The sequence below is a fragment of the Achroia grisella genome, unplaced genomic scaffold, assembly GCF_030625045.1.
Source record: "Achroia grisella isolate CSIRO2021 unplaced genomic scaffold, CSIRO_AGI_Agris_v1 utg782, whole genome shotgun sequence".
NCBI classification, from domain to species: domain Eukaryota; kingdom Metazoa; phylum Arthropoda; class Insecta; order Lepidoptera; family Pyralidae; genus Achroia; species Achroia grisella.
Window position 1 is genome coordinate 3769773 of NW_026713022.1, and position 23776 is coordinate 3793548.

The following is a 23776-nucleotide window of genomic DNA, read 5'->3' on the forward strand; positions in this document are numbered from 1 at the left end:
ACAAATTTCCATAGTTCGAGCGAATAAATAATGAAATGAGATTTATTTGCTCGAAGTATGGAAATCTGTTATAAATATTATAAGAATGATATAACAAAATAGATTTTTCACTTGTAAAAGTTTAGTTAAAAAAATTATTGTAACATTACATTATTATTTTAATTTTTGAATTTAAATGAATCGATTAACTTTTTAATAATTCTGTTATAGTTAACTAAATTTTTCTATCTATAAAGACGACGGCCTCGGTGGTCTAGCGGTTTAACACACCGCTTTACTTCCGTTGGTCGCGGGTTCGATTCCTCCCACGGGACAATCATTCGTATTCATGAGTATGATTATTTGTATCGGTCTGGTTATTTCTATGTATATTATGTATGTATTTACGAAAAAAATATATGTATATTAGTTGTCTAGTACCTGTAACACAAGCTCTGCTTAGAGAGACTAGACGGCGCTGTGTCAATTGTACTGCCATATTATTATTCTAATACGGAATGAGGGATTGCAAATTTTAGATTTACATCCAATACGTACTGCTGAGTTCTCATTTCGAAATCATTCCGAACTGACGGTAGATTCACAAATCATAAGAGTCTGTAGACCTACATGAATATAAATAAAGATGATATGTTTTTTTACTAATAATCATAACAGTTTTATATCTTATATGTTTAATTGCCACCATCGTGGTATAAATATTAAAAAAAAATTACGTGTCACATTATTTGTAACAAATGTCCTTCAAAACGGTTTAACTATGTAAGTCTTATGAAATTTTGTATGTATGTTTTGAGAATAGGACGTAAATTATTTTGCATACCCCTAATTCATAGAGGTAGTCAACCCAAAAAAAATATACCACTAATTTTCATTACATCCCAGAGTTATTTTGTTCTAAACAACGCAAATATGACTAGACTAATCAGAGAAAAGAACAAAAACCGGCAACAACGTAAGAAAGTCGTTCACAGAGTAATATAAAGTCTGCGTGTTGATTTTCTTACCTCGGTAGTTGAGAATTACTTTAAAAAAACGGCAAATCCCGTAAAGCGTAATAAAATAACGGCGAGGCCCTCAACAATAAATATAAGTTCACTCCGACGACTTACATCAATCTCCCTGAGATAGGGCTGCCAGCGAGGAAAAAATGGGACAATTTTATTCAGCGTTCACAATCTCGGAAGCAGATTCCATTGCAAATGGCGGACTGTGGCGGTTATCAATTCGATTACATTTTGAGACTTTTGTATATGTAAAACAGTGTAATTTACTTAACATTAATGTTTTGTGGGTTATTAGATATTTTTATTATGGACTAGCTACTCGCACAGGTACAAGTATTATATAAACCTTCCTCTAGAATCACTCTATCTATTTAAAAAAAACCGCTTCAAAATCCGATGTGTAGTTTTGAAGATTTAAGACATACATAGGGACAGACAGCGACAGCGACTTTATTTTATACTATATAATGATGATAATGAAATGGTGCACCCGCCTGCGCTAACGATTTACGCTGGCGGGGCACCGGTGGAGGATTTTATAATGAGCATTAGGCCAGGTTAGTTAACCAATCATCGTAAATTCACCATGAATTTATCACGAAGGTTTCCAATAGAAATATTTTGGCGAGTATACTGGATGACTGGATATATAGATAAATTAATACTGTAAATGCAAGAAAAATCCCAACCCTAATAACCAGAGGCCGCGCTAAAACTCAACACCAAACCTCGGAACACGTAGTTTTATTATCTGCGACATAAACACAATCTCCCGCGGGTGTGCACTCTGCTTATTGTTTGAGTTTGAACAGTACAATATTATGCTCCAGAGACAGCAGCAGTCTATGTACATACACCACGTTTTTTGGAATTGTGTAATCCGATTTGAAATTCGCTTACATAATTCTAAAATTCAAATAAGACGGCGATTCATATCGTTCGAAATTCAAATAAGTCCTTACTGTTTCTGAACCAAGTCATTAGCCGCGGTCTTAATAAAACAAAGCGTAGAAATAAACACCTGTTCTTTTTTTGAAAAACCTCATGAAGATTATGAAGTCAGTTTTATGTCTGTGTTCTATTTTCAATTTAAATCAGCAAATATAAGACAAAATTGTATTCTTTAAAAGTTATAATTTTCAAGTATAAGCATGTCTTAAGATTATTTTACAAGTTTAATTTGAAATTCGCTCATATCATTCTAAATTCAAATAAGTCGTAAATTAATACCAATTCTTTTTTTAAATAGGGTTATTCTATCAATCTAGAAGTCAGTTTCATGTCAGTTTCTATTTTCAATTTAAATCAGCAAATATAATAAAGAATAGTATTCTTTGATTTCAAACAATTGTTAATACTTAGTAGATATATTTTTTGTGGCCATATTTATAAATCACCAACACGTGTAAAAAAACAAAAAACAGTTTATGACTATAACATTTATTCATCTCATTACATCATATAATCTGTGGAGTCAGTTGGCAAATCCTTCCAATTTAGTCCTCGCTATGTCAACGAGTTGGCACATGTTGCAGTACAAAATTGACTAGGCTCTAGTAGCTTGCCAAACCAAATAACCAACTTAAGTTTGCTTTTCAACTTTCTTGCTAAATTTTTGCATTGCTTTTTTCTGTAATAAATGAAAAAAGTGTTGTTTTTAATAATAAATCGTACGTCCAGGTGTGTCTCAATGCGGGATTTGACTCTCAATCTCAATTTCTCTTATTTAGAAGATGCTTATTTATAATATTTCGTTCGTGGAATTATTAAGGAATACTCGTCTGCCCCAACTGTATCCCGTATACAGCATCAGTGAAGTTGGTAAGATTAGCAGGTGTTCGTCGTGGGCAATTCACTACTGTCATACCGCTCGCCGAGATAACATTAGACAATAATAATTATAATAATCTCAGGACAATTCACACAACGCCATCTAGACCCCAGTTAAGCTATCTACAGCTTATGTTATGGGCACTAGATAATTGATACAAATACATAGATTTTTTTTTCGTAAATACATACATATTATACATAGAAAACACACTCAGACCGATACAAACCATCATACCTACTCATATTATATTATATTTTTTAAGGTTTATATTTTTAGGTTAATAATGTTAGTTAGTTATCTTTTAAGTTGTCTTTTAAATGTATATAATTGTACTATAAATATATAATTATGTAGAATTATATTCATAAATACAAATGTTGGTGCCTTGCGAGTAGTCAAGATGGGCTACTCGCAAGATATTAAAGAAAAATTACGGCTAAAGTAATCATTTTCCATCAGATCCGTATGGTAGCCATCTTCATGACATAATAAAATGCTTACTTAAATATAAAAATCATCTATCGAGTTAGCTTCGAAAAGAAACAGATTTAAAAATTATAAACGACAATGGAACAAAAGAATAAAAACAACTGAAAACTTATAGAACCCTTGTCTATTACCATTTCCTCTGGCCCGCTCGCCATTTCAAGCCATCATTACCATGTACATTTTTGTCATTCCTCTGCCGCCATTCAGTTTCTGTCCTTTTTATTGACATGTCTAAATTAAAAATACGTCCCGTATCGGTAAGTACACTCGATTTTCAACTCTGTTATTGGGCTTTTTGGAGAGTGTATAGATTTTAAAAGCGGCAAGTGATATATTTGCGAATTGACTCATTATTTTTTGTGGTCTTTCTCTCATTCCCACTAATGAGATTTTGCGATATCGCTGCCTTATTCTGATGAAAATTCCGTTTTATACGTAATTAACGTCCAGTGTTTTTTGAAGATGCTCGGTTGGATTTTTCCAGCAATTTTCTCTTTTGTTATGTGAAGGACATAATGGGGTTCTCGTTGGGAGATTTGCAACAAAAGTACCAACTAAAATCAGAAACAGATGCAGATATATCTTTGTGGTTGTAACCAAAATTATATATATAGGAAATATTTTTATGTATACAATATTTGTTGTAACGGAATATGTGAATGAACGAAAGTGCATGAGTAGGTAAGTAAGATTGGCAGATTGGATAAAGTTTACATTCAATCTTGCTACGGTGTTCTGAACAGATGGTCAACGGTGTTATATTTTTTAATATTTATAAGAAAAGTTTTAAATACAATACAATAATACGGGGCAACTAATTTTCTTTTTGAAGACCCTTGGTCCCACATATATATATAGTTTATTTTTATTTTTATCAATTATATTAGAATGGTGCACCCGCCTGCGCGAACGATCTACGCTGACGGGGCACCAGTGGAGGATGATAAGATGAACATGAGGCCAAATCAGTCACCTCATAATGACACATTTTCCAGGTAGTATTCAGGGAGGTCACGTGGTAATCAACCCGATATAGTTCATTGTTGTGAGAACAGTGACAGTACAGTTACTAGTCCACATTACTAACAATCACATTCCTCCCTTATAAATATTGTTAAAGTAGGTATTTAAGTCACACAGGGCCACCTAGCACCAAGCTAAGCAGAGCATGTATTATGGGTACTAGACAACTGATATAAATATATATACATGTTTTTCTTATGTAAATACATACACAATATACATATAAAAGACCCAGACCGATAGAAAAAATCATTCTCAAGAATAGGAATGTTTGTACCATGTGAGAAATCGAACCCGCGACGATTTGACGTCAAACACGCTTAAAAACATACTATACAAACAAAACACATTTTCTAAAGTAAAGCAGCTTAGCTTGGCTGAAATAAGTAGGGCAGAGGTACTCACGCAGGCAATTTTCTAATTCATTCAATCATTGTAACATAATATCTTTGTAGAACTTAAGGATCACATATATTATATCATAAAATACTGTTCTTATCTTAACCCACCATTATAAATGAACGTCACGAAATATAATTCAAGATAGAAAGTGGAAAAATAGCAGAGAAACTATCTTAATCACCTCGTTATTCCGGCAAAGAACACCTCAAACAGCCATTTTTATTAAATATTGTTTATTAACTGTTTGCTGTGACTTCGTCTTCATTTTTAAGATAGAGATAATCTATATCCATCCTCGATATACAGTCTATATTCATGCTACATCTCATAAAGATAAATTTAGTATTGAAATAGTCACAAATAGAAACTTAATAGACATACTTTCACGTCGTAATATTAGTATATGGTGGTATAGTTAAAGAAAAAAAGCAAAAGAAAGAAGTGTAGGTATGTTCAGAAAAAAACTACTTCAGTCGCATAACTCAAAACTACTTCTCAGATCTCGTTGAAGTTTATATGGGACTGCAAGACAAACATCAGCTGTCGAATTGAAATGAATCATGAAAATCGGTTAATATAGAAAATAGTTATATACACATAATGAAAGTACAGTTGAATTGAGTATTCCATTTTTGAAGTCAGTTGAAAATCTTTACTGGCCTTCCAGAAGGGTATATAATTTACAAAAATTACGCACCAAATTACAGGATTATCGTAACAAACGGCCGCGTAACGAGTGCGGCCCACATTAAAGTGTCCACTGTGGCATCAGCTGCCAGATTTATTGTTCTACTTACAACCCTTAATATATTACACGCTGTTCATCCTTGTTAAATATTATAAGAATAAAAATATATATAAGGCAATAGCTTAAAAATACATAATTTAATAGCATGGCAATACACCAAAATTACAACCAATTTAAGAAATAATAATTCGAAATTTAAATATCTGTTGTAGAACATGTAATTTAATTTATCGATGCCAGTTGAAAGATTTTAAAATAAGAATGCAATATTCATACACGCATCAATTAATTTCAATTTTGTTTTAAAATTTAAATATCTCTTGTAGAACATGTATTTTAATTCATCGATGCCAGTACTGTATTCAAAAATTTTAAAATAAGAACGCAATATTCTTACATGCATCAGTTATATTCAATTTTGTTTCAAATTTAAATATTCGTTGTAGAACTTATAAATTAATTTATCGATGGCAGCGCAGTTTTCAAAGATTTTAAAATAAGAATGCAATATTCTTACATGCATCAATTAATTTCAATTTTGTTTCAAAATTTAAATATCGGTTGTAGAACTTGTAAATTAATTTACCGGTACCAGCACAGTCTTCAAAGATTTTAAAATAAGAATGCAATATTCTTACATGCATCAGTTAATTTCAATTTTGTTTCAAAATTTATATATCGGTTGTACAACTTGTACATTAATTTCCGATGCCAGTACAGTCTTGAAAGATTTTAAAATAAGAATGCAATATTCTTACATGCATCAGTTAATTTCGTTTCATTACCACAGCTCAGTAAAGCCTATTCTTACTAAAATGAATAGTGCATGGCAATAGTTCAAGCACGGGATTTTTATTTAATGTTAGACACAGACATATAAGTATATAATGAATATAAACCGGCTTAAAAAAAAAGAAGTTTAGTTTCTTGCCTGTTCTTCTCAATTGAATCTGTATACCTTCACAAATATTCTTCCAAAATAATTGACTTTCACAAGCGACTAAAATGTCCTACATGATTTTTGATTTGATTTCATGTAATAAATTCAAATAAGTAACGTTACTCCAACTCGGAGTACATCGTCATAGCCTTCCCTCCATCACATTATTTTGGGGTCTGCGCAGTTTGTTATCACTACGACTGATTTAATCTTATTGTGTTTTTATATTTGAGCCTAAATAAATTAGTGCTGGTTGGTAGTTTGTATTCACACGTTTCGACTTGTAAAATGTGAACTTACAAGGATTGTTTAAAAGAGCAACACACAAGTTTCTTGCTTATTCTTCTTGTGATGAGACAGCTTTCCGAATAAGCGATAAATTAAAAAAAAAATTGTTGACTATTCAAAAGTGCTTAAATTAAGTTTATTTGAATAAATGATTTTCTATTCTATTCTATTCTATGTCATTTTCTCCCACTGATCACTATCAGCCGTCAGACCTTGAAGAAGAAGGTTGCTGTTCTTTTCTGTATCCTTTCACACAATTCATCAAATTTTTCGTTCGTCCTGTCCCTTTCCATCGGATGGATGGAAAGGGACAGGACGAACGAAAAATTGATGAAAAAAAATGAAAACATTTTACTAAGAATATTTTAATTCAACGTGATGAAGTATCAGTATAAGGTACCTTACTGATACTCTCTGATTAATTAAAATTATTATAGATATTTATCAACATCAGAAAGTTAGACATTTAAAGTTACTGCTACATTCCACCTCTCTAACTTCGAGACTTAGCAGTGAATCACTAAGCCACCATTACACTTTAAATTTAAAAAAATCGAATAAACAACTTCCTCGTTTATGATGTAGGTTGAAAATTAATAGTCTAGATATTTTGTTACCGCCATATACCGGTCATTCAGGTTTGTATGATTTTCCTCAATGTTGAACAAAATTATGAGTGTATACTCACATGCGTCTCACTGTATTATCATAACTAACATTATCATAACTTGTTGATTATTTATTAACATATAAATGTTTGCTACAAAATTTTCGCTTTAAAATTCTTAGCACAGATCATTAAAGTTATTATTTCTTCCTTTATATCATATATTTCGTAAATAAACGTGAATATCTTTTTCTAAATAACGGTACTGTAAAATAAGGATACTGTATAAAGTTACGATTATATCACAAAACTAAAGATTTCTCTCAGAAACTACTAGATGGAATTGAAAAATTCCTTTAGTATTGTATAGCCCATTTATCGAGAAAGGCTGTACTATATCACTATTTTTAAATTATGATAATGGAATAGTGCACCTGCCTGCGTTGACGGTTTATGCTGGCGGAGCACCAGTTCAGGATGATGGCATGAGCAGGTCAGGTCAGTTATCCCATCGAGGCAAATTTACCAGGAGTAATTAGGATGGTTTATAGGGAACAACGTGGAGGTCAACCTAAAATTGTATATTGGTAGAAATGGTTTGATTAGTCCACATTACTAACAATCCTTCAATCCATTTGAATGTGAAATTATAAACTGACACTACAGTTTTATTTATTTCTATAGATAGCTAAATGTAGACATGGCGAGTATATGTAGTTATGAAAGGTAGTGTTCAGAAAAATAAAATAATAAAAACAAATGCCAATCGCTCGAGAAAGCACAGTATTCGGTATTTGAAATAAAACAATGAAATGGTGTTTTTAACAATATTTTAGTGGGAGGCAAATTTTGTTCAGAAAAATAAAATAATAAAAACAAATGCCAATCGCTCGAGAAAGCACAGTATTCTCTACTTGAATTAAACAATGAAGTGGTGTTTTTACCAATATTTTTGTGGGAGACAAATTTTGTTCAGAAAATAAAATAATAAAAACAAATGCCAATCGCTCGAGACAGTACAGTATTCTCTATTTGAATTAAACAATGAAATGGTGTTTTTAACAATATTTTTGTGGGAGACAAATTTTGTTCAGAGAAATAAAACAAATGCCGATCGCTCATGAAAGCAACGAATTCGCTATTTGAAATTTTTCATAAATGAAAATAAAACATAAAAAACGTGTTTTTGCCATTATTTTTATGGGAGTATCCAACAGATAACAAACAGTAAATTGTTTTAGCACTCTATATGATATTGGACCTAATAATAAAATTTAATATAGTGAAATGTATTCTACCATTCGTACGTGTCAAACTAGAATACTAGATAGCAAATGCAAACATGGTAATCCTGGGCGAATGTGTAATTATGCATTCGAGGCACGAGTCCATCGGTGTAATAATAACCGGCTGCCCACCATTATTTCCCCGCTGACTCCGTGCCGTATCAAAGTTGGATAAATGCTATATCTCAACCCTTATCAGGTCATATAAACCGATAGACATTTCATTTAATCTTTAGAGAAATAGGTTTATATATAAACGCTATTAGAATTGTGTTTTCCATAGTTGACTAGTTGACCCGCGCAACTTCATCTGCGTCGCATTTTTCATGTTTATTATCCATAGAGTAATGATATAGCATATGGCCCTTCCTAGATAAATAGGCTTTCCAAGAATAGAAGAATTTACAAAATCGCTTCAGTAATACCGAAGAGACCGAGACCAAGTACCTCCTAACCTAACCTAACATCCAAATTCACAAAATTTACCTGTTTATAACATTAGTATAGGTATAGAGATTTACACACACATGCACAACTTCACATCTAAAATAATTAATACTTACAAACATAGTTTTTTCTATTTTTTTGTTTCTATTTTGGTCATTTTTCAATAGTAATAAAGTGAAACTGAACTAAAATTCCAAACTCCAATTTGAAATCGAAAACAAACACCGAACTACCAGTGCTACGAGCACCTTTATTTTCATTGCTCTGAAAATTCCATGGATGTATAATATTGTCCAATATTTTACTTGTTTAGATTTTAAATTCATAGCTTAACCCTCCTCTACTGCAAGGGAATTGCAACGCAGTTACAATTCCTTTAATGTTGCGAGTGCTTATAACCGTAATCACTTACCATCAGGTGAGTCGCATGCTCATTTATCCCCTATGCTTCTAAGAAAAAAAATCTTAAATTCCTGCGGTTCCCATGGTATAATATGAATTTATTCAGACTGATATGTCTATCGGATATAACATCTGTGTATGATATCCAATTGTGAGGCGTAAATTGCAAATTTATTCCATTATGTCTCAAATTTAGTCCGTTCTAAGGTTCCTATAAAGGCATTACTTACCTACCAGGCTATTGCACAAAATTTTCTACTCCTTAGGCCGAAAGTACATTTGGCCGAAAGTACATGTCTCAAATTTAGTCCGTTCTAAGGTTCCTATAAAGGCATTACTTACCTACCAGGCTATTGCACAAAATTTTCTACTCCTTAGGCCGAAAGTACATTTGGCATAGGGTCTATTTATACCTTAGCAAACATATACAAATATACAACATATAACATAACCATTAACGTATACTATAGTCAGTTTTTTATTACCGGAGACAGTTTTGACGTTACCGATTCTGCTACATTTTTGCATTTTTTTAATAGGGTTGTGGCACTAACAGAAATTAATACTAATTACCTATTTTTATAGGTTTTTCATGAATAAGATATGCGTGTTTATTTCTTTTAAATAGCATTAATACAAAATTAATAAAATATAGGTATTAATAGACATAGTTATTGTATCAAAATATATTTTAAATTTTTCACTAAAATGAAAACTAACTGACTTTTTTATAAAACAAATGACATTTTTATAGTGCCATATATCATAAAACAACACTTATTTAAAATATTTAGTTGTTTAAAGGAAAAAAAATGTTGATTTGTAGCTTAATACTGTAAAAAATACTATTTGTACGGAAACGACAAAATGTATTCTTATGCTGTATAATACGACGACAGTAATGGAAATAAATACCATCTATAGGTGGTAATATTATTTGACAATTTGACATTTAGGTACACCTGTCAATTTAGTCTCCGGGATTAAAAAGCAGACTGTATGTGTAATTTGTATACACAGGTTATACATTTTTTTGGCATTTTTGGCAGTTGAAATAGAAGAGACTGAGGTAGCTACACAGAGGCTTTGATCTAATTGCACTAAGATTGAGCGCCTAACGGTTTCTACGACTATTGTCGCATGCCTAATCATTGTTAATGTGTTTTATATAGACAACATTTATTTTAAAAAGCAACACGCACTTTTCTTTTTCTTTTTGCGATAAGTCTGCGTTCTGAATGAGTGGTAGAATAAAGAAATGTGACTATTCAAAAGTGCTTATATTAAGTTTATTTGAATAAAAGTAATTTCTATTTCTAATTTTACAAAGACTACGTTGGAATAAGTAGATTATTGGCAGTTCTTCAGCTAGCTTACTACAAATAGCATTCTTGGCATTCCTATAGGTGCAGGACAGTAAACAGCTGCCTACGGTCATTACCAAGGCTCTTAAGTTCTGAGCACACGCGCCACTTTTTGTGTCAACAAATTAGTCGCTCGATGCTACAATTGCACGCGATTATGAAGATAATTGATCGCTAGCGATATTACAATATAATGTAATGATGATAATAATAATAATAATATATTTCATTTACATTATTAGTGTTAGTTACACTTTCTTAAATCTAATGTATCAAGTAATGAAGAAATGTTACATACATATAACAAACGGTCACGTTACTTAATATACAATTGTAATTATATTATCCTTTGTACATGATACGATTGCTGCTAAATCGCGGTCGAACATCGACACAATACATTTAATATTTTTGAATTATATAAACTCGGACGAAGGCGTTGATATTAATAATAATAATATCTCTGGACAATTCACATAGGGCTACCTAGTCTCAAGCTAAAGAAATATTAAGATATTTCCTTTTAATTACATACATAGTATAGAAATATATAGAAAACTGCTAGAAATCTGTTTGGCAGTATGTTGTATTTATTTGTATTTATGAGTATGCTTGTTTGTATCTATAGCAAGCATACTCATAAATACAAATGTTTGCACCGTTGGAGGAATCGAAATCCAATTCCTACCAATAAACATTTGTATTCAAGAGTATGATTGTTTGTATCGGTCTGGGCATTTTCCATGTATATTATGTACGTATTATTACAAGAAAAAAATGTCTAAGTAAATCTATCAGTTGTCAGTACCGTACCCATGACAAACAAAGCTTCTGCTGAGCTTCAGACTCGATGGCGGATGTCACTTGTTTAGGAAAAACACCACGGTAGAAAATAGAAAATATAATTGGAAAGGACCTACTACATTTAGAATAGTACACAAATGAAAAAGAAAATTAATACGGACCATGCAGAATACTATAGTTAAACTGATTTTAAAACGAATAATTTTATGGTAAAGGTATTTTTCTTAGGTATTTATTCCAGTCGCTCGCGAACACGGCTAGTGCAATGTAGTCGAAACGTCGAGGGAAATTATTTACCATTTATTAAAAAGTATTTACCATAAAATTGAGGACTAAACGCGAAAGTTAATACTTATTTGATAGTACTATGCAAATTAAAAACGCCGATGCAGGCAACTAAAAGTATCTAGTCTGCAAACATAGTTATTAGCTCGCTTCTGCATTATAAAACCTGATTCCCTGTGAACTCGACACAACTGCGGCGTAACAGATGGTTTTACAATAAGCAGTTGGATATCGAGATCGAAACAGAGCAGTGGTCGAGTAGTGTAGTCGACAGTGATTGTGGTCCATTGAATTAATGTGATAATAGTTCAAGGTAACTTATTAAAGTATCGATCATTTTATTATAATTAAGTTTATGCGATTTCCTCATTGTACACAACGTTAAGTTCCAAGGAACACGAGAATCAAATGATAATTATGAAAACTAGTGGTCGCCTACTGGGCGAAACGGCTATATTTAATTTAACATTCAGTAAGGTTATAGACAAATAATATTAAAAACAAACTACATTAGTCTATTCTCAATTTGACCACAGACTTTAACAATAAAAGAGAGTATTTATGCGTGTGTCAAATAGGTGGTAGAGTGTGTAATATTATATTTTTATTGATAATGTATTTTTTATGCATAAGTTAAAAAGGATATTTGCATTCTGCATTATATAAACTATAAGTGTCGAAATACCATACTCCTCCGTCCGCAATATTTTTGTAAAATGGGGTACAAAGTTGTTGCTTCACGTATTAATATGTATGATTTCGTACGTGACATTGACTTGTATGAAATGTTGTTTAATAATATACTAGTTTACATCCGAGACTTCGTTTGGATATATTGAGTGACGCAGATACAAAGTAGCTTATATTATTCTACGTCCTAAACACTACATGTATAATTCTCGTAGCTTTGAGTTGAGCAGTTAAGGTAATAAAATTTAGCAAAGGAAACACTCCATCTTCATAATATTATAAACGTGAAAGTTTATTACTATGGATGGATGATTTACTCTTTCACGCAAAAACTACTGAACGAATTTTGATAAAACTTTACAGTAATATAGCTTATACATCAGAATAACATATAGGCTATAAGTTTCATGCGGGTTGGTTTATAATAAATATTCAGATTTCGGTTTATTTTCATCAGGAAAATTTGTTTACTTTCACAAATACAATCGTGGGATATCTTCAGTGTAGGTTTCAATATGAAAATGTGTGTGTGAATTTGTTTGGAGCGTAGTTTTGCGGCTTCACTTTTATTACTGTAAGTGTTCCAGCTATACCTTTTATATTGGTTTGTTACAAAGATGAAATTCGTTTCAAGAAAAGAATAGTTTCCCTAAAGATATTAATAATAATAGTCTTTGTTATGTACACAGAAGAAATACAATAAGAAAAACTGTAAGCAGAAAATTAATTATATAGATATATATATGATATATTACTAGTATTATTTATGTTTATTCATTCCATCATGCACCATCCACCACCTTCTACCTTTTCTCCTCTACCCAAGGTTGTCTGGAAGAGATCGCTTAAGCGATAAGACCGTATTTTCTACATACTATGGGAATATACATAGTATATTCTGTTTTATTTTGGATGTTTAAAGGTTCAATAACAACTTATAAATAAATAAAACATAAAATTATTATATCAATCTTTACTTTATTTATTATACTTCCACAATGATTTTTTATATATTTTAATGGGAAAATATAAATGTTACTTTATATGCTTAAAATATATCAATTCAATAAAATGAACAATTCCCCTAAGCATATTTTTGTACCAATATTTATTTTATTTATTAATGATACAATGTAAATGTTACTTAATATGAGGTGAAACCTCTAAATAGGAAAAATCCTGTACTATACACTTTTATATATCTTCAACCACGCGATTGCGTATGAATTTATCAATTGTTTGCTAAATGGAAAACACATTTTTTGTTGTCTATATATGTACTAAAACATATTAAGTACAATATTTTTTTTACGACATACAAATACCAATATATAAACGGATACCTATCAACTCGACTGTTGGTAGGTATCAAATATTTTTTTCTAGTTTAGTAGTCGCATTGTTCTTTGTACACAAAAAAACAATTTACACAAAACATATTTTCTTTAGTGAAACATGTATTTGTAAAACATGTTGCCTATCATATAGTATGGGACGGCTTTCGCATGAAATTAGAAATGAAAATTTCTAAAATAAAGGTAACCTAAGTTATTCTTTATAACATTACGTATACGCGAGTAAAAGTTACGTCAAAATGGCATCCAGCGGATCAGTCGTTGCAAAGATAAACAAGAACAAACATACAGACGGACATAAAAACACTTTTTTTATTATTTTTAATGCATTTATAAAAAGTTGTAAATTTTAAATTACAAACAGATACATCAATTTTATTTATTTGTCATAGATGGCTACAGAATAAAACAAATACATTTTAATATTTTCAACAATACATTTTAAAATTCATTTTCTTAATTATAATAAAAAAGATAGTGCACGTATTTATTCTGCAACTAACTACTAGCCCCGGCATCGCCCGGGTGTACGTGTATTATACATATAAAGTTTCCTCTTGAATGACTCTATCGATTAAAAAAACCGCTTCAAAATCCGTTGCGTAATTTTAAAGATTTAAGCCTACATAGGGACGTACAGACAGCGACAGCGACTTTGTTTTATACTCATTACAAAAATGATTCTGCATCCCCTTTCATCGCCAGGATATCGTCAACATTAGATTTTGTAAAATATAATTTTAGTAAGAGAGAGAGAGTGGATGAATAGCTCTTATTTTTCACGCAAAAACTACTGGACGGATTTTGATGAAATAATGTATTTTCGGCTATAAATTCATTGCTGGTTACAGCTAATTTAATATAATTAAAACTATACCTTCACATTTCTTCTCATTTATATAAGATGACGGCAAATAAAAATTCAAACATATTGAACTTAAGTTGCCTTATAAAATTTTGATTTCTTTTTTTAACTTTTGCAACAGTCTTTGATCGAATAAAACAGAGTACAAACGGGACTTAGGTAATAAAAGAACGAGTTTCCTTATAAATATTTCCTTAAAACATTAATATGCTTGTATAGAGAGAACGTTTTTATATTTTAATTCTATATAGATACGAGAAAGAAGTTTGGAAATCTGAATGTTAATTTTGAACTTTCTAACTACTATCACGCAGTTTGTGTGAAAATTGTAAAAAATATTTGCATAAATATGCTAAACAAAAGATAATAAAGATATGATAGATAAAATAATAATAGGTTTAGGACGTTGTTGAGGCTCCCTCGGTTAATGTAGTGCATCAGAGTTGTTTGCAGCGACGCGTAATGCGTAAAAGTACTGCATCCTCCTAATAACTATTGCAAATATGTCAGATTGTACGCTCCAGAGACACTGGATATCGTTGCAATGTGCGGACCCAGTGCTTCTGGATGTGGATAAAGATATATCTCTGTCCAATCTATGTCTACATCTAGAAGCACTGGGTCATATATGAACTGAGAAAATATCTCTATATATTTTAATTTACAAACAAAGTTTATAAGTACTAACACAATATGGATATAATAAGAAATAAATAAATAAAAGGCGGCTTTATCGCTAAAAGCAAGCTTTGAAATACTTTTTTTATATATATGTACGTAAAGGTACAAAACGAACTTATGCATCCTGTGGTTTACAGAACCGGATAGTACAATAACGAGTTGATTAAAGTTGTCCGCAGCACGTACGTACAGACAGCAGCACAATCCATATCACATTAAATTGACAAACTATACAACTATATTAACTATACAATACAAGCACTATTATAATATATTCCAATATAAGTGCGTTATGATAAAACATGCAAATATAGGGGTCTAGGGTCCGAATACGATTTTGTCCCATTCAGTGTCTAGACCGTTAGTCCGTGGGGTCCTAGCACTATAAGGCTTTTTAAAAAAATAGCGAAAAGGTTAGTCGACAGATGACCGAAGAGCTAGCAGCTACCTTATTTAATTACTCCGACGGTGGTAGGCTCGGTCTGTGCTGTCTTAGATTCCAATCTATCAAGCGAAATCTATTACTTTATAATGCCTAATGCGCACCTCATGCTCTCAGGCTAGCTGAAACTAAGTGTTTACGGGAGAAAGGGTATTGTTAGTAATATGTACAAATAATCCACTATCCTCTGCATACACTGATATACAATATCTAATAATAACATGGCAGGACAATCCACATAGCGACATCTAGTCCCAATCTAAATAGAGCCTGTGCTGTAGGTACTAGACAACTGATGAACTTAAATAGATTTTGGTATATATATACATAACATACATAGAAAATACTCAGACAAACAATAGTGTTAATGAATGCACCGTTCAAGTAATTAAACTCAGAGGAAAGCTGTGTGTTAAATCGCTAGAATGCTTTGTGCCTTATTCGTTGTTGACTGTACCAAACTCTAGTTTAATTTTCAAGTTCTCAACTAGTATAACACGATGCATCACTTGTTAGACTGGATTTCATGATCGTGGTCCTCGCAAAAAGGGCACAAGTTTAATAAGTTAACGCTTGAACTGCTCCTCGCAACTTAAATATTGAAGTTAAGCTTCTTGTGTGAGGAAAGAGATGAAAGTGAAAAAGAATATTAATAAGGCTGACATAAATCAAAACCTCTACTGACAAACTAATTTAATAAATATTCGATTGAAGACTAAAATTACTGATCTTACTTACTAATATTACAAACGCGACATATTACAAAGTTTGTGATATGGGTGAATTGATGGATGGCTATTTGTTACTCTTTCACGCAAAAACTGCTGAATGGATTTTAATGAAACTTTACAGTAAGCTTATATGTACATCAAAATAATACATAAGTAATAATTTAAAAAACTATTATTTATAATGATAAATATCAAGTAAGTGGGATGCAGACAAGTTGGGCGTTGACAACTAACTGATCAGTTAGTTAAACATAAAAATGCTACAATAACAAAATTAAATAAAAACTAGAATTTACACAAAATAATCATACATAGAAACCGAGGTAGATGAAGTACGAACGTATATATTTTTATTTACCAATACAATAACTGCTATTTCTAAGTTGTACTATTGGATTTGTTAATTTTAGATTGACTACTGATCGGCTTCCAAAGTCACAATAATTAAAAAACAAATGTTGATGCAGAAGTACAACAACAAGCGATATAATGACCATCAATTGTTCCCACGACAATCAACGATGCAATATTATAATGAATGCGCTGTAGCTCGCCCATCATTAGGAGTAGGTACCTATTCATCACGTTAGTTACATATGTATTGTCCACAATTTTACATTACTAACTCCCTATGAACTATAAGAAGCAGACCGACAGACAGACAAACTTTTATATTTATATTTATATCAGTACAGGAATTTATTTTTATGTAACTGTATTTTTACAATAATTGGACTGAGGATTTAGAAATTTCGCACAATTACAGCTTATACAGAGAAGGAGTGGAGAATACTAATATTTTTTTTTAAATCATGTAAAATACATGACTCAATACAAAAACATACACACATATACACTACTATACATTATTATACACTTGCGCATAGAAATAGCCCCCCGGATCGATCCCCCGTCCAATTCAAACGGGGATCTATATTACGACGGCCTGAGCCGAGGTTCGAACCCCTAGTGGTGCCCTCAGACTAAAGTCGTATCCGTCAGGCAGGAGTTGACCTTCATCCGCTCCAAAAGGCCTTCCGCGGGTTTGGAGTGCCATCTGCAATTTTATTCTTTAATCTTGTAATTTTAAAATAATTGTCGTCGTTAATAATAATTTCGACTATTGGTCGACCACTAGTAGTAGGTAATTACATGCTTAGTTCATACTAACTGAGAGTAGTACCTCATCTACTACTCAATGTCTAGGCGTGAAATATATAAAAAAAACAAATTCGAATTTAGAACACCCTTGTTTTTGAAAATAATTTGAATATATTTTATTTTTTTAACAAGTAGTAGTTTTACGGCCCTAGAAATTCCCTTTCAGCCAAATTTATTTTTATATCAGTGAACATTTCGAATTTTTAAAAAAAAAATACGTTCGAATTTCATTGTTTTTCTAATTTTCTTTTAGTGAGCACGCTGATCGCTATGATTACGAAGTGGCAACTCGTTCTACCAGTCTGCTGTACGATCCTGTTCTTGTTTTGGATAACCGGGTCGACAGGTATGTTATTGTTTACTAGCTATATCCCACGACGCTACCCGCATGAATTCGTATAAAAAGATATCTATATTTTTGTGTAGAGTATGATTTATCCATGTACCAAACTATCTATATGTGTTGGTCAAGAGTATGAGCCATGTACCAAACTTTATCCAGATCTGTCCTATCTAAAATTATAACTGAGTAAAGTAGCCAGCATCTCAGAAATTTTACAATAATATTACAATGGACGGAGGCAAAATCTAAGTAACAGCACAGATAAGATAATATTACATATAATATTATATACAGTCAAATGAAGTTTCATCCAAGTTTCCATCGGGTGGGTCGTCATCTTCTTTGCCATTTTAATTACATATACTGCCTCTATATAGTCGATCGGTATAACACACTTTACGTCCGACGGTCGGAGGTTCGATTCCTCGTACGGTGCAAACATTTGTATTCATGAGTATCATTGTTTTGTCTGGGTGTTTGTATGTATATTATAGATATATTTTTAAAAAATGTAAGTATTTATTTCAGTTGTCTCATTACCCATAACACAAGCTCTACTTAGCTTGGGATTAGATGGCGCTGTATAAATTGTCCAGAGATATTATTAATATATATAAAATAAGTGGGTAGACATTTATGTATAACTACTTTTGTAATATCAATTTCTTTAACGTAGAAATTACAAAGTATTCAGAGTCCATTAAAATTAGTTTATAGTCGCAGTTTTGTTCCATAACGTTCCTTAAATCATTTTTGATGTCCTTTAATTTAATAAAAGTACTAACTCCGCCCAATTAGCAGTCATTAAGTAATGAGGAAAGTCGAAAGACAAATTCCACATTTGAGAAAAACAAGGTTAATGAATTCCAATAATGAATAACGAAATTACATGGTAATACTCGGTGTACATTTTTTATAGTCAGTTCGAATATAGGACTAATGATAGTGTCTTTAAAAACCATAATAAAAATATGGATAATTTTAAAAGAGTTACTGATTACACTAATGAAAAAATAACAAACTGATTTTACCTAAATGCCGTTTAACGAAAGTTAGTAATTCGTTTTATGGTAATTGCGTAAGGTTTTACAACAAAATACCAGTCTTTTCTAAATCTGCCCAAAAAGATTTTAATGTCATATAAAATACTTGCTTTTTAAAGAAGCATACTATAACATTAATCCAGTCAAAATAAACCAAAAAAAATGTCAACTTAGCCAAAATTCGCATAGAGCTAAAAATTGGTATAGACGTTAAATAAACCATTACAAATGAAATGTCAAAAGTCCCCTTCGATCCTACTTCTGCAAAAATTTTTATCCAAGGTCAAAGGTCAAAAATTCAGGTTTTTCCCATTTTTCTCTGAAACCGTTAATATTATCGTCAAAATAGGTTAAACAAAAATTGTAGATCATATAATTCTCTACAAAAACTGTTCTACTACTTCTGGTCTTCTCATGACGTGGCTGTACCAACGTAATAATTTATCATCAATTATTTTGTTAAAAAGTAAATAAATTTATTCGTTTTTCAGGAATATACATAACAAACCTGAACGAAGCTTGCTACAACTGCCTCTGTTATGTCTCCACCAAATGTGACTTGAACCACGAGTGCACAGGCGGCTACTGTGGACCCTTTAACATCTCCAGGATATACTGGGTGGACGCTGGGATGGTGGTGTTCCCAGCAGACGAACCTGAACGGAACAACGGTAATTACAATCATTGCTAATACTACCCGTCATACTCGTGAACGAGTGCTACTTGTAGGGACTGGTCTGCTCTTATCACTACGACTGATTTAATCTTATTGTGTATTTATATTTGACCCTAATAAATGAGTGCTGGTTGGTAATTTGTATTCACACGTTTCGACTTGTAAAATGTGAACATACAAGGATTATTTAAAAGAGCAACACACAAGTTTCTTGCTCGTTCTTCTTGTGATGAGACAGCTTTCCGAATGAGCGGTAGATTAAAAAATATATATTAAGACTATTCAAAAATGGCTTAAATTAAGTTTATTTGAATAAATGGTTTTCTATTCCATTCTATTATAAATGCGAAAGTACGTCCGTCCGACACGATAAAACTACTCAACAGATTTTAATAAGTAAATATCATATATAACTTCTTATACAGGTTATACCAAAGGTCAAACGATGCATCAAAGGAGATAGAACACGTCATCATAGCTGGTGACCACGTAACCACATCAGAATTTGGTACACGGATAGTGTAGACTCTGAGAAAGGACATGGGCTACTTTTTAATGCGAAAAAAGCGCTCTAAGCGGTTGAAAGGGGAAATAAAGGGTTGTATGGAAGTATCGTCATTTTTAAAGCCAGAAGCTTGAAACTTATTATTTATATTTTTGGCTGTTGATTAAATATAAATAAACAAAGGGGATAAATTAAGAAGGGAATGAAAGTTCGCTTTTACTTTTTTATTGATTAACATCCATAAACATATAAAAAATATAAGTGACTCGTGCCAATATGAAAATCGTAACGTATTTACTTCCAACATACACATTTTATTTTCGCTGAACGGAAACGAATTGTGTAGAGAGTACTCAAAAAAATAGAACTAAGGAAGTCTTTTCTTTTTATTTTTTTCCTGTTTTTACTTCATATTGAATTAGTTTTGGCAAGAAATATTATGCGTATATATGTGCTAATACGTTGCTTAAAATGTTGCTTAATTTCTCTTATGTATAATTTCAAATCGGATGTACTTATGTCTGACTCTATATTAGTTTATATATTTATTTGGCTGTAGGAAATGTTAAGTAATAGTAAATGTATTCGAACTAAAATTTGTAGATATGTTGTCTATGGCAAGACAATTTTAATGGATACGGTTACTGATTTGACTTGATTCTTTACTTTTGGATTCTTACCCAATCATGTAACAACGCCTTTAATAACATAAAATGCCAAATGTATAGAAACCATCTAAGGACGGCTTGCTGAAGCCTTATTTCACATGTACTTTGTAAATGTACGTTCATACTGAAAGCCCACCTGAAAATCAGCGCTCGAAAGCCATGTTTACACCATTATGCAGAGTTGTGGTCCACACTGACTTTGTGGTGTAATGGGTATAAATGGTGTTTGATTTTTTAAGTCATTTTCATATTGTGTATGTTGCGTTTCAATACATTCTGTTGATCTGTTACATTCAATATATTCTATTCTGCCTGTTACCAAGGTAGAATTCGTAAACAGTTCCCACTGCATTGTTTTGAGAATTTATTTATACCTTTCTGGTTTCTGGATGAATGGCGGTCTTCCACCGTGCATTTTTCAAGTAATTTTCTGTCACGCAGAACCACATCACCTTACTGCAATGGTATTTCCTAACCCATACATACATACGTGTTTATATAATTCCTAGTTACTTGCACCGGAACGCTAACGTACTCTGCTAACGTACAGGCAGAAGCAACTGGGGATTTTGTTTATGTGAAAGATTTAATATGTATAAATAGGTTTAGGAATTAGGTGAGAAAATTATTAATTCATTTTGTATACCTATTTCAGCTTGGAAAGACTGCGCCAGGGATTATAATTGCGCAAAATCCATCATCGAGGGATACCTAACGAAGTTTGGCAGGGTGAGAAATAAATTATAGCATTATTCTGTTAAAAAGAATGGTGGTAGAGAACGGTTTGATGATAATGATCAGCAACAAACTAAGATGTAATTGATTTATATATTTCTTAGTTGAGCCTTATAAACTGTCAAAGTATAGTACAGTCCACTCTACTAACACTGTTATATATTACAGGATTGTAACGGTGATGGTATAACCAACTGCTTCGACTACATGATGGTCAACGGTAACGGTGGTTACGGCTGCACCGCCAACCTGAACCGCTCCGTCAACGGGAGGAGATGGCTTCAGCGCTACAACGAATGTAGATTGTAGCACACTCTTGATATATTGTAGCCAAGTCTGAAACCGTCCTATGAAATGTATCAGCAATATGATTCCTATGAAAGTCAATCAAAAACGGAAATCAGAAACCATTTATGACTTGAAATTATTAATATAATAGTTGATAAAAGTATCACTAAAAGTTTCTATAATTGTAAACATAATAATTTTCGGAAACCCATGAACAATAATGTAATTTTAGCTAAGAACTATCTCCACCAAGTCAGCATTCAAAGTAAAAGAAGACATCAAAATATCTATACGTTTAGGAGCACAAATGCCACAGACAGACACACAGTTTCACAACATGTCAAACATATAAGAACTCTATTTACGCATCGGGTATTAAAAAAGGCTGCTTTATAATCTATGCTTTTTCTGAATTAATTAGTTGAATATTTCACATCTAAGATTAGATCAGATTCCTCAGAATACAGAGGTCTTAAGATTCTAATCAACAGATATATCTGTACTCTATACATCTGATTAAGTATTTGAATTGAAGTAACTCCTAGTTTGTAAGCATTATAAAATAATATTCTTGCCAGTAAGATATGTAATGTCGTAATTTATTCCAAATATAACATTTTCTATAAGCATCCAAAATCGGTACTGTGACTATTTGAACACTCTTATGTAGTTTTAATTATAGCTGTATCATTAACATCTTTACCCTAAGTTTTTAGCATTAAAAAATATACTCGTGATATCATTCGCTCCTTTTAGGAATGTCAAAGGAAATATTTGAAATTAGAATACAAAATATTTAAATATATATTGTTTTTTATTTTCAGTATTTTAGAATTTTATAAAGTTACTAGCTGTACTCGCGACCTCGTCCGCGTGGATGGAATTTAACTTTATTTTTCTAAAATAAAAATAGCCTAAGTTACTTCTTATTACATTAGCTACCTGCCAATAAAAGTCCTGTCAAAATCGGTCCAGCCATTTCAAATATTTACCGGAACAAACAGCCAGACTGACAAAAATTGTAATAAATGTTATTTTGTTGTATGTACCGTATTTATATTCATATACATGTAGTAAAAAACGGTTATTTCAATATTACAAACAGGCACTCCAATTTTATTTATATGTATAGATATATTTGTAGAATTTTAGAAACGTGGGGCGTGGCACTAACTCGGTTGGGAAACGCTGGTTTAAATGGTTGTTTCTGCAAACAGTTAGATATATAGCAACAGATAGATTAGATGAGAAATGTGTGGCAACTGAATATTCAGGAGGACGTGCTGAAAACTTAATGAGGCGAAAGGCTACGCTGTCGGGCACGAGACGCTAACTGAAATTCAGTGTTGAAAGTGTCAAGTTAAAATAATTGAATTAGTAGTTTAAAATGTTGGATCAGTAAGAGCAAGTGCTACATAAATAATACTCGACTCGCCTCGTTATTTCTGCCGACTTCACAAAGAAGCTTCAGAATTAAGATGTAACTTCTATAAGGTGGTTCTGTTTGCAAATTTACATTTTTTATGTAATTAGAATTGACAACAACATAGATGTTATGTTAAGAAAGGGAGTACATAACGAGATGACTGCGGACAGGGATGAATGGAAGAGAACATATTACGCGGACCACAAATAAATGGCATAAGGAAGAAGCAGATGATGATGAT

General features: G+C 32.0%; 1 protein-coding gene across 1 annotated transcript; it reads left to right on the forward strand.

Moving 5' to 3' along the window:
- The first annotated feature begins 12139 nt into the window (after positions 1 to 12139).
- On the forward strand, positions 12140 to 22914 carry LOC131851413 (lysozyme-like). Its single transcript, XM_059201918.1, has 5 exons — positions 12140 to 12239; positions 18105 to 18197; positions 19729 to 19908; positions 21742 to 21815; positions 21990 to 22914. The coding sequence occupies exons 2-5, from the start codon at positions 18122 to 18124 to the stop codon at positions 22128 to 22130; spliced, it is 471 nt and encodes a 156-aa protein (XP_059057901.1). The 5' UTR covers positions 12140 to 12239; positions 18105 to 18121; the 3' UTR covers positions 22131 to 22914.
- The last annotated feature ends 862 nt before the right edge of the window (positions 22915 to 23776 follow it).